General features: G+C 36.1%; 2 protein-coding genes across 2 annotated transcripts in view; both read left to right on the top strand.

Annotated features, from left to right (window-relative positions):
- Positions 1–250: 250 nt before the first annotated feature.
- Positions 251–6,801, top strand: cryba4 (crystallin, beta A4). The gene is made up of 7 exons (XM_059357641.1): positions 251–407; positions 1,812–1,981; positions 2,351–2,394; positions 3,459–3,577; positions 4,485–4,626; positions 5,427–5,569; positions 6,448–6,801. Exons 3-7 carry the CDS (start codon positions 2,356–2,358, stop codon positions 6,593–6,595), a joined length of 591 nt encoding a protein of 196 aa, XP_059213624.1. The 5' UTR covers positions 251–407; positions 1,812–1,981; positions 2,351–2,355; the 3' UTR covers positions 6,596–6,801.
- A 1,954-nt stretch (positions 6,802–8,755) lies between these two features.
- grk3 (G protein-coupled receptor kinase 3) overlaps positions 8,756–12,828 on the top strand; it is a 94,409-nt gene continuing 90,336 nt past the window's right edge. The window contains exon 1 of the mRNA XM_059357630.1: positions 8,756–10,877. Within this exon, the coding sequence (XP_059213613.1) occupies positions 10,765–10,877 (113 nt within the window). The 5' untranslated portion in view covers positions 8,756–10,764. The remainder of the gene's footprint in view (positions 10,878–12,828) is intronic.

Genomic DNA, 12,828 nt, shown 5'->3' with positions numbered 1-12,828 from the left:
ATGTGCTGCAGAAAAAAAGTTCTGTATTTAGTATAAAATGTCATAAAATGGAAATACTCAAGAACACTTAAAAACCACTACTGGTCATATAGTATAATATATTGTAATATAATATAATATGATACAATATCATATGATATAATATAACATAATATAATTTATTATAATATAACATAATACAATATAATATAATATGATGTAATGTAATATAATGTAATATAATATAATAAAATATAATTTAGTATAATATAACGTAATAGAATAGAATAGAATCTGGTTTCAGTGGCTTTACAGATTTTGTGAAATACAGATTTGGTGCATAGATTCTTCTGAGCTGACAGGAAATAAATTGTTTTTGTTCAGAGAGTCGAGCTGCCTCAGTGCTCCTGTCTACAAGTGGTGATTATGTAAGTCACTCACACACACACACACACACACACACACACACACACACACACGCACACACACACACACACACACACACACACACACACACACACACATGCACACACACACACACACTGAGGACTTTTATCTTTTTAAATGTCAAGGACAGGTTTTTTGATGATTTTTTGCAGGAACTTTATGTTGTAACTCTCAGAGTCATCAGAGGAGAGTCACTGTCAAGTATTGCTGCATGAATAACTTCCTGTATTACACACACACACACACACACACACTATCTGCAAAGAAAATCTCCTTAAATCAACATGAAGTGTTTTTGTTTCGTTCTGCAGTCAGAATGTGAAATATGTTCCTGTGCAGTCGGAATTTGTAATAAACCAATATTGACAAAAAATGAAACATTTATATATAAATATTTGATAATATCCTGCAAATATGGCAGCGCCTCTTGAATAATTTCTTGTTTTTGTATGATGTTGTACAGTTTTGGTTCAAGTCTTTTTGAGTTTAATTTATTTGCCAAAAATTAAGCAAATTTAAAGATGAATTTGTTGAAAAACTCAGATATCTGGGCAGGTGAGATGAGAACTGACGTTAAAGATTAAATAATTAAATAAATAAAAATAACATTATTAAATAAAACTATAAAATGATAATAACAATAAATTATTTACCTATAATAGTTTGTGTCAAATACAATTAAAAATGAAATGACTTAAATAAATAAATGCAGTAATAACAATCTTCTTTTCAATATAAACAAATGTAGAAGAAAAACAAACAAATAGTTATACTATTCTATAATATGAATAAAAAATGTAATATGAAATAAAACTATAAATTATATAATAAAAATTATTATAAAAATGATAATAATAAAAATAGTCAAAACAACAACAATAGTGACAAAAATACTATTTATTGTATTAAACTTTTATTCATTTATTTATGCATTATGTCAAATTTAAAAAAAATTGAAAAACATATAAAATATACAAATAAATTCAAAAAGCATTTTTAAATAAAAAACTAAAAACAATAGTGACCGTTTCTTATTTGTATTGAACTATATCAATATTTTTATTGTTAATTATGCAATGTGTCAAAAAAATATAGGACGGAGACAAAAAAATTATAAATAAATAAAAGAAAGAAAACAAGAAAAATTACAATAATAAATACATGTGTTTAAAAATAATTTTAAATTAAAAAAATAATGACAAAAGAAAACAAATAAAAAATATATGATAATAAATAAATATTTTATAGAATCATTTTTAGAAATAAAACTAAAAGCAGCAGTGACGGTGATAGTGTCCCTTGTGCTCAGCTCCATGTGGTGTGTGTCCGTGTGTCCACCGCCACACGGTGATAATGTGGCGTCTGCACTTCTGCCCCGTCCACAGATTATCTATCTGTGGCCCTTTTGTCGGGGGGCACAAAGAGCCCAAGCCCCGCCCCCTCTGCTGAGCCGGGGCTTTCAGCATGGCCCCCTGCCAGGGGAGGCTTTAAAAGGGTGGGGGCGCGACGCTCCTCTCACTCTCACGGCAGGACACCCCAAGGGCATCAAAGCAAGGTGAGTCCCTGTGAGCCCTCAGAACCAGCACAGAGAGCAGGACAGGGGGCCAGACACACACACACACAGAGCCCCAAACACGGGGTCCGGGGCCCAAACTGCAGCAGTGATAAACAGCAGCAGCAGCAGCAGCAGCAGGGAGCAAACTCAGATAAAAAAGATAGAAAAAAGTCTAGATTTAGCCTCTTTTCTGTGCATTTTGTGAAAAGAGAGTTTGTGTTTTCAGTCAGGCCTTAATGCTCACTAACAGCTTATCATCTGCATAGAAAAACACTAAAGTTCACCATCACTCTCTGAGACTCTTTTCCTGTGTCATCTTGTCATCTGTGTTCTCGAGGTTTTTGCTTAATATTTCGTCTTTCCTTGCAGACAAGATGACTCACCATTGCACCAAGTTCTCCGGCCACTGGAAGGTGAGTCTGCACATTCATACATCACCTCTCTGGAGGCCTTTTTTACTTTATTTTTTATTTTTTTTTCCCAGCCGTCTCTATTAAAATGTCTCAGCTGGGAAGGGCAGACGATTTATCACCGGCTCTTCGGGCTGAGCTGCCACTTCAGAACAAATGTTAGAGCGCTGGAAACTCAATTTTAAAGGCAAATAATTGGGCCTTTAGACTTCTGTATCATAGTTCTGATGCTGAAAGTAGTTTGTCAGGGTGGAAAATAACCTTTCATCCATTTTATGGCTCTGAACTAATGGTTTATTTCTTCTTTGTCCTTTTTTTAGACTCTGTTCTTATTGATTATTTCATTATTTCCACATGATAAATTATTAACAGATTAACATGGCACCTTTAAATTAAATTATATAAAATAAATATAATATTGTAATATGGTAGAAGGTGAACAGAAGAGATCAGAAGTGAATCAATTTTTAAATTAAAATTAATAAAATTACACAATTTATTAGCACCTCTTTAGGCATGGCTGACATTTCTCAAATTTTATTCAGAAAAAAATAGTATTAGGTTGAAAAATAACCTGTTCTCTGAATTTAGTAACAACTCACACAATTTTATGTTTGTAATAAAATTAATAAACATCGTCTTAAAACTAAAAAATATGACTGCTTTTAAAAAAATGATGAATAAAATGAATAAATAGTTAAATAAAATCTGATAAGATATAACTTAGATTAAAATAAATACAATAATTTGTTGCTGAAGTGAAACAGCAGAAAACTGAGGTAAATTTATTCAGTTTTTAAAAACAACATAAATAAATTAAAAATTTATCATCAGCATTTCATGCAGAGCTGACATTTCTTTATCATGATTTTAATTTTAAAAATATTTAGTCACTACCAATTTGGTCAAAACGAACTCAATGTTATGCATTTACTTCCTATTTAAATGTTTAATTAACAGTTTTCAACACTAGAAACACACAACATGACATTATGACTTAAATTTTAAAAGATAATAATAGGAAGAAGAATTAAAATAAGTGTTTAACCCGTGTTTGTTCCTCTCAGATCATTGTCTTCGACGAGGAGTGCTTCCAGGGCCGCCGCCATGAGTTCACCTCCGAGTGCTGCAACGTGATGGAGTTCGGCTTCGAGACCGTTCGCTCCCTGAGAGTGGAGAGCGGAGCGTGAGTACACACACAAACCTGGGAGAAAAGAGACAGATTTATAGAAAATATAGAAAATATCGATTCATTTCAGAATCACGGTTTTATTGTTTGTGATACTGTATCGATTCTACATGCAGAGATTTGTAGAAGATAGTTTGCAACAAAGTAGAGCTGTGATGTTACAGAGGCTGAAAGAAAAAAGCTAATTTTTAAATCATTTTTATGATGTTTTCAAATCAAGAAAATTTAAAAACGCTGGATTTATTGATTTTCAGCATTCAAAGACATTTTTTTTTTTTTACAATTTTAGTAAAATGGCTAAATATTCTGTCTAATAATGAAAGATGTTTATAGAAAAGTGACATTTTTCTTTAAATTAACTATTTATATAAAACTCAATTTTCAACATTAGAAGACAAATAAAGGACAATTTTACTATAATAGATAAATGATTGAATAATAATGAAAGATATTTATAGAAAAGTGAAATATATATATCAATATTTTTGAACACTCTCTTTGTAGATGTTCAACATTAGAAGACAAAAAAGTTCTACAATAATTGAATTAAAGACACGACTTCTTTATCATTATTGTCACGTGTACAATGAAATTAAGTGCATTCCTTGTCAGTGTTAGATTTAAAATAAATGAATTAAAGCAAAATGAATAAATAGTAGCGATATTAAAAACGGGAGACAAAATTTAACAACAAACAAACAAACAAACAAACAAACAAACGTAAACAAAGAAAAGAACATATCAATGCAGCTCTTTGCTCACAGTATCACAATATATCACAATTTTTGGGGTGTAACTCTTGTACCATGATAGGATAGAGACCTACTGTTCTGTAAAATGAAAGTAGTAATAATTGAGATATTTCAGAGTGAGACAGCAGTAACCGAGGATGTTTTCCCTCCAGCTGGGTCGGTTACGAGCACGCCTCCTACCAGGGGCAGCAGTTTGTCCTGGAGAGGGGAGAGTACCCTCAGTGTGACGCCTTCGGAGGCAGCAACGCCTACCACATCGAGAGGATGACCTCCTTCAGACCTATCGCCTGTGCTGTAAGTCACAAATAATGTATATAAAGATATATTCTCATTGCTCCATAAATATCAGCTCTGTGTTTGTAGATGTGAACTCACATATACAGGCTTCCTACGGGGGCTGGAATCCTTGAAAACATTTGAATTTTAGTACTTGAAAAGTGCTTTAATGTGGGGAAATATCACAATGACACACTCCCTTTTATTACATTTATTGCATTTATAATTATTATACTATTATAAGAGTTTTTTTCATTAATCGTGATAGTATATGTATTTTTAAGTATTTTTAAAAAACATTCTCATGCATTATAATATATTCTTTCTGTTCACTATATATTTAATTGTTATTCTACATTTAAGTATTTAGTTTATTTTATATTTTAATGCATTTAAATAGATTTTTTTGGAACTTAGTATCTTTTTTCTCTCTTAAAAATTCAAGCATCCACTAGCAGCATCCAAACATGCATTGAACATACATTAAAATTAAACTGAACCTATAAATAATGAACCTGTGATAAATCTGCATTTAAATTAAAATATAAGAAACTGGACTTTAACTGGGAAATAAAACATGACGAATAATTTACTAATATATGATGCTGACCGTATGGTATGTTGATTTTCATGTTTTATTAACATTTTAAGATGAAATCCTCAGTCTGTCATGGTGAACAAAATACACGTAGGGATGAAATTGTTGGTCAATACATTAAAAAAGGGAGAAAAAAAGGGTTTGACTGAGCGGAATGCATTGTTTTTGTCTTGAGTTTGTCCCTTTTGTTCCTGACTTTGTTTTCTTTGCCTCCCTGCAGAACCACAGAGAGTGTCGTATGACCATCTATGAGCGTGAGAACTTCCTGGGCCGTAAGGGCGAGCTTAGTGACGACTATCCCTCCCTGCAGGCCATGGGCTGGTGCAACAATGAAGTTGGCTCTCTCAGGATCCAGTCTGGAGCGTGAGTCTCTTCTCCTTCTGCATCACATATTTCTTTTCCACTGGAAAGTTTCTGCACAAAAAGTAGAGCTGTGATGTTACAGGGGCTGTGATAAATGACTGCATAAAAAAAGTCAACTTTTTAAATCATTGTCATGATGTTTTCAAGCTAAGCTAGTAAATTTTAAAAACGTTGGTTTTATTGATTTTCAGCATTCAAAGTAAAAAAAAAAGATTACAATTTCACTAAAATAAATGAATAATTGAACGATAATTAAAGATGTTTAAATCAGTGACATTTTTCTTTAGATTAACTTTTTTTTAAACACTCTCCTTATAGATTTTTTTTACATTAGAAGACATAATTTGAATAATAATTAAAGATGTTTAAAACAGTGACATTTTTCTTTCGATTAACTTTTTTTTTAAAAACACTCTCCTTATAGATTTTCTACATTAGAAGACATAATTTGAATAATAATTAAAGATGTTTAAAACAGTGACATTTTTCTTTAGATTAACTTTTTTTTTAAAAACACTCTCCTTATAGATTTTCTACATTAGAAGACATAATTTGAATAATAATTAAAGATGTTTGTAGAAAAGTGAAATTTTTCTCTAAATTAACTATTTATTGAGATTTTTTTTAAACACTCTTCATTCATTTTCTACATTAGAAGACAAAAATTGAAAATTTTACTAAAATGAATAAATAATTGAATAATATTTAAAGATATTCATAAAAAAGTGACATTTTTCTTTAAATGAACTTTTTATATAAAACAATGAAACACTCCTGATTGGCAGCAGCAGAAGTTTAAAAATAATCCTGGTTTCACAACCGAATGTTGCAACATTTCATTTCATGCTTCCTTCTCTGTGTTTCTGTGTTTCCAACAGCTTTGTGTGCTACCAGTACCCTGGTTACCGTGGATACCAGTATATCATGGAGTGTGATCGTCACTGTGGGGAGTTCAAACACTTCAGGGAGTTTGGCTCCCACTGCCAGACCCCTCAGATCCAGTCCATCCGCCGCATTCAGCAGTAACAACTCTACTCCGGACCCTCTCTCTCCCCTGTGACCCTTCACCTTTGACCCCTGCTGAATAAACTGTCTTTCTTAAACCTTACTGACTTCCAACCGACGTTTCTGCTTATCTCACCTCGATGAATGGAAATAAAGAGTCACATTTTATTCTGAATGATGAGCGGTTTACATGATGCTGTACAGAGGGTTTTAACAATAAAGACTGAGATGGAAACATTTGTAGTGGAGATGTGAGTTTTACAGGAAGAGAAATAAACACAAATAACTAACTAACTAACTTAATGAATAATATTTTATTTTAATAGCAAAGTGCTTTACAATGGTGGCATTACATGGCATAACAATATATTCAGAATTAAGATAAAATAAAAATAAATTAAAAATATAAAAATAAAATCAATTTAAAAAATAAAAATACTAGATCAATAAACAAACAAACTAACTAAATTAATAATGATTATAATAATAATAAACATAATTAGAACAATAATAATAAACTTATTTGGTATAAAAATACGGAGAAAATAAAGATTAAAAAAAGATGAAATGAAGATAAAATTGATGATGGAGAACTGAGTTTAAAATAAAATAAAAATAATAATAATAGATCAATAAACAAACTAATTAACTAAATTAATAATAATGTAAAAAAAACTATTATATAAAAATTATAAGAATAAACTTGGCATAAAAAATGAAAATAAGATTTAAAAAAAGATGAAATGAAGAAATTTGCAGCCGAAGTAAAATTACATATCATTTTATTTAATTCAATACATTCATAAGATTTTCATTAAAAAAAATCTGTTACTCACCAAAATATAACAATAAAGTGAATGATCTGTGAGGGGTCAATAAATAAATACTGATTGAGATGGTTAATAATGAAATATAAACAATTTGTATTGGTATTTTTTGATTTCTGACACTTGTATAATTAAACATGCCCCGGGTCAAATTGACCCTAGAACATTATTTCTGTTCCTGAGCAACGAACATAACAGGAGGGTTAAATAATGACATAAACAATTAATTAATAAACACTTTGCAGAATATTTTATTTAAGTAAATAATCTGAATATTCCCTCTTGAACAGGTCTGGCAAAGGAATAAAACAATCCCTTTTTTATTGATTTTTAATGCATTTTAACACATTTTTGTCAGGGTGGAGAAGGCCTCCTGGAGTCTATCAGGAGCATTACCAGCAGTGGCCAGAAAACGGCACTATGTTTCCACGAAAGCACAACACATGCAGCTCACTGGGGAATCCTATAGGAAACAACGTACTGAGCTGTAATATTAATCATCAGAGGCTTTGTAATTAGAAGATAACATGTGAAAACGAACTTATTTAACGAAGAAAAAAGACTAAAGGTGGCATAACGCGCTGCAGGGAGTCTGTTGCCTTCACTTAAATTCCAGAAAATGTGTTTAAAAGTGGACTCCCCTCTGGGAATAGGATTTCCTGGTCAATGCTTTTTCAAGTAGAGGTCATAAATCATCACTGACTAAATGTTCTAAATTAGGGCTGGGTGATATAAATCACCAAAACTATATAAAAAAAAGTTATTGTACATTATTTGGATAACTTCTGATTATTGCGATGCTGAAGCGAAACCGAAAAAAAAATGGCATTTCCATTTGTTATTTTATTAGTAGATTCATAAATTTAATTACCAGAAAACATGCTATATCGTGATATAAACTGTACTGAAATATGAAATTTCCTTTATCGGGACAGAAGGTCTTGCAGTATCGTCAACAACAAATTGCAAATTGCAAGGAAACACAAATATTTATGAAATTTTGGTATACATATTGGCTTTCATTTCTGACCAAAACAAAGTTATTTCAAAAACGGAACATGGAAAACAAGCATTTCCATGTTGCTATTTTAGAGGGACTATCTATTTGCAACATCGTGATATAAATCGTTACAAAAATAGGACATTTCTAATATCGCAATAAGGTTTTCGCAATATCGCCCACAACCCCGGAGCAAAAACGGGGAAACCCTCATTTATGAAACTTTGCTATTGAATAGCTATACATATAGGCTTTAATTTCTGATTAAAAAAAATAAATTTATTGTAACGTAAAATAGAAATAAAAGCGTTTCCCCCCGTTTCCAGCGCGGTCCGGTTCCAGTCCAGCGGTGAGCCGTTCCGGGTTTTACCCAGCTCTCCCCGCCGCAGTGGGAGGAAGTTGAAGCACAAAGCCAGCAGAGCCACTGAGCTACAGAAAAACACAGAAAATACACCGAAGACGAGGACTTGAACTCTAAACATGTGCCATATTGGAGCTGGAGCGGCTTAACCGAACAGGAGCTGGGACAGTATCGGCTGACAAGGCGCTCCGAGGAGGCAGCGGACGGTCGCTACTTCTCTAGCCGGAGTGTGGGCTCTCCAGCGCGGATAGCCTGGCAGGCAGGAGTCGCTCTCTCGCTCCGGGGCTGGAGACGGAACCCTCGGCTCCCCTCGCTGTTTTTTTTTTATTTCGCCCCTCTTGTGTGGCCAATCTACAAGAAACCCAGCACCAGCACATCATCGAGTCGGTGTTTACCACGACACACGGTGGCTACTTGTGTTGTCTCGTCATTTAAAGACAGTTTACACCGAAGAGGAGAAAGTTTAAGAGCCCGCCGGAGCTGATTTCATCTCCCGGCGCTCCCTCCCCCTCCTCTTCCTCCATCACCAGCGTCACCATCAGCCCACAGTCAGTCGCTCTGTGCTGGCTCTCCAGGCGAGGAGGGTCCCCCCCTACAGTCGGGGTAACTCAACAAGCAAACTATGGATTATTCTGTGCGATTTGCTCTCTGTTTTTGACGCCATTCTGGACTCTTTCTGTCATTTTTCTTGCTCTCGGAAACGCTGCAAGACTTCCCTAAAAACCCGACTCTCCGCCGCTAGCTTATTAACTCAGTCTGAAACCGAGCCAGGGTGGCTGTTCAGCCCGCCAGCTCCGTGTGAGTCTGCTAGCTGCTGCCAACGAGGGTATTTTTACGTATCTGCGAGAGTGAAATGCTCCAAACTAGATGTATAAATAGATTAATCACTCTTATTCGGTAGTTAGCCTACTGGGCTAGCAGGTTTCATTTTGCTAGCTAGCGGCGGCGGCTAACTAACTAGCAGGCGAACCCCAAACATCGATATTCCCAGCAGGCTAAACTAGTTAGCTTCGTGGATTTTGCCGTGCGATTAGTTGATCACAGCCTCTATCTCGGGCTAAACAGCTTAAGGTGTTTAATGACATCAATTCGGCGGGGTTTGATGTTGTGATTGATTTAAGGACAGGAAGCCAGGCAGCAACACAAACAGCAGCATTTGGTGTGTAGATGTCCATGGAGCTGCTCTCCAACCAGAGCTGTTGCTCTTATTTGTGCTGAGACATTTACATTTTTTTGGTGCACCAGCTCGGATATGAAGTGGCACCTCGGTTATTAATCCTCCCTTTTTCTGAGACACGTCCCCTTGTTTTATTACTGCATTTTTTTTTTTTTTTTTTAAAGAAGGAGCCAGTCACATTTCCACTCTGCAACTAAAATTAGAACATTTTTTTTTCTCTTCTCCGACAGTGTTTACATTTTAAGGGGAAAAAAGACCCCGAAACACATGCCGCACTGGAGACAAACCAGCCGTTTGGACACATTTCCATCAAGAGGGACCAGGAAAGAGGAAGAAGAAGAAGTCCCCAGAGACCTGTAGGATTTGACAGCTGTCTCCAGATCCAGCATCTGGTGCATCTACCTATATCTCCGTGAGACATATCACATTTCTATAAAGCAAGGAAGGAAGCAAAGCAAGGGAGGAAGTACTAGATCCTTTCTTTGCATTATTTTTTTTGCACTAAATGGGATTACAAGGACGGTGTTCTGTCTAGCGGCCCTGCTGACTGTATATTTCCCGAGTCACCCAATGTCTCCCCTCCTGAATTTCCCTTTTTCTGTCACAATGATGGTAGTTTGAGACTACAACCGGAGACAACGACACCATTCCAGTCGATGGTCAGCCCTGCCGCCCGTTCAGCTGGCCCTGTCACGCTACCTTGGCGCTTGATGGTGCTCACATCTGGTGGAGGACATTGTTTTTTTTAATTCCCTCAAATTAAAAAAAAGAAACCCCATCCCCAGCCCGGTTATTTTATTGATTTGGTCGTCCCAGGGTCGAAAGATGGCGGACCTCGAAGCAGTTCTCGCCGATGTCAGTTATTTGATGGCGATGGAGAAGAGCAAATCTACTCCAGCGGCCCGGGCGAGTAAGAAAATCATCCTGCCGGAGCCCAGGTAACCACCTTTACATTGAGCTTTGTGCTGTGTTGTGCTGCTGCTGCTGTGGCCCGAGCTTGTGTTTGTTGCTCCTGTCTAATGGATGAATCTTTTGTGCATGCTATGCAGCCATATAGGGAGATGGAGGCGTGCTTCCTCTCAAACCTGTGACTTACTGTAGATGCTAAATATGTCTGTCTGTGTGTCAATTTCTGCGAACATGCAGCAGCTCAGTGACTTCATTATATCACCACAACAACCATGCATGCACTTCATTTGCATGCCCTTAAAACCTACAACTTACCAAGAAGTTAATCTAATGTTCATAAAATCTGACTTGAGGGCTGCAAAAACAGGTTGTGCTGCAGCTGCATGCAAAAGATTTCATAATATTGTCAGTTTTTCCACACAGCACCAAGCCTTAACGATGTTCTGTCCTTGCTATCTGTGACAAAATGTGCTGTCATTTGCTCCCAGGCTGTCAATCGGATCATAAAAATGTTTTATGTAGCAAGTGCAACCCATTTATTGAGGCTGCTGTCTGTGGTGTTGTCGCCCTTTGATGCAGTTGCACTATCAGTATGTGCAGCTCTTGATCCGAAACCCCCCCCTCCTCTCAGCCGAGCTGCCTGCGAGAACCCAGCATGAGTAGGCCATCAGATGAGACGACAGCTAAAATCTGATTTAAATAATACACCCCCCACCTCCAACATCTACACATAATTGCACATCCTTTTGTCCTGATGCTGTCGCAGCAGCAGCATGAACGTGTCTCTTTACCAGGTTTTAAGGCATGTTGGTGTGCAACTTGATAGGATGTGGTAAAAATGTGCTTGTAGAGATCGCTGCTTTTCATACAAGGTTTGTAATTTTAACAAAGCAATTTGGGTTTAGTCAAATAATCACAGCTGCGTGTGTGAACGAGCAGCTTTGTGCAGAAATGGATCTGAGCTGGCGTTTGGCACCGCTGTCAGATTGAATTTGTGCTCGCCGTGTTTACATTCATCACCTTGTTCTTCACATTTATTAATCACAAACTGTTGCTGGCACACCCACACATGTGTAAACGGAGCGACTCCACATTTCAAAGTGTTGATGTGGGTTAAACAGCCATTATATTTCAACCAGGAGTGATTTTTGGAGGGAGGAGGTCAGCTGTTCAGTTACTGACTGACTTGTCTTGGCAGATCAGCAGAAAGCAGTGATCCAGACAGTGCGTTACACTTGGTAATGGAGGTGAAGCCTGTTGATGTCTTTCCAACTGAGAGGATTTCATTACAGGATATCTTGTAATAGCCAATTAAATGTGCTAACCTGGATCAATTGACTTTCTTATTTTGGAGTAAAGAATGATGTCGATTCAACCCTAACCTCATTAATCAGTCATAAAAAGCAGTAAAGCCTTGCCCTCTTGACAGGTATAGGAAACCAGTTTAATACACGACAGCTGTCAGTAATAACTGACACGCGTTAACGATAAACTACTCAGATTACAAGTCAAACATGCATCCTATTTCTCACTGATAATTCATCAACCACACCAGCATTTTAAAAGCCCATTTGCTTCCACTGACATTAGCGTTCACGTTACAGCTAACCATTTGTGAAAGGTTTTTTTTTAAGCTGGCACATGTGGGTTTCCTTCCTTCCTTCAGGCAGTTATTGGTTTCAGTTTGTGTCAGTATGGTTTTAAAAATGAACTTGCAGAAACGTGGAGCTTGCTTGAGAGCGGGAATCAAGATTACAGTGAACATTTCAGTCACATTTAATTATTGTCAGGTCAAAAAATTGGCGTAACTTGTCCTCACGTTTCTGAGCCCTGTAGTAAATATGACCAGTTCTCTGACTTCAGTATGAAGACACAGTAACTCTGACAGTCTGGAAATATGAGGCCAACTTAGAGATTTGACCAAATCCTAGTAGGATCGTTTTTCATCCCACTAGCGATGGACTGAGTTTTGGAGCTCAA

The sequence above is a fragment of the Centropristis striata genome, chromosome 19 (genome assembly GCF_030273125.1).
Source record: "Centropristis striata isolate RG_2023a ecotype Rhode Island chromosome 19, C.striata_1.0, whole genome shotgun sequence".
NCBI lineage: Eukaryota > Metazoa > Chordata > Actinopteri > Perciformes > Serranidae > Centropristis > Centropristis striata.
The sequence above is the reverse complement of the archived record's forward strand: the minus strand, read 5'-3'. Positions and strand labels throughout refer to the sequence as shown.

What these genes read in the sequence shown, in the direction of transcription:
- cryba4 (XM_059357641.1), top strand. Translation starts at nt 2,356, where the DNA reads ATGACTCACCATTGCACCAAGTTCTCCGGCCACTGGAAG. An exon ending in CTGAGAGTGGAGAGCGGAGC is followed by an intron (nt 3,578 to 4,484) that starts GTGAGTACACAC and finishes TTTTCCCTCCAG; the next exon opens with CTGGGTCGGTTACGAGCACG. An exon ending in CTCAGGATCCAGTCTGGAGC is followed by an intron (nt 5,570 to 6,447) that starts GTGAGTCTCTTC and finishes TGTTTCCAACAG; the next exon opens with CTTTGTGTGCTACCAGTACC.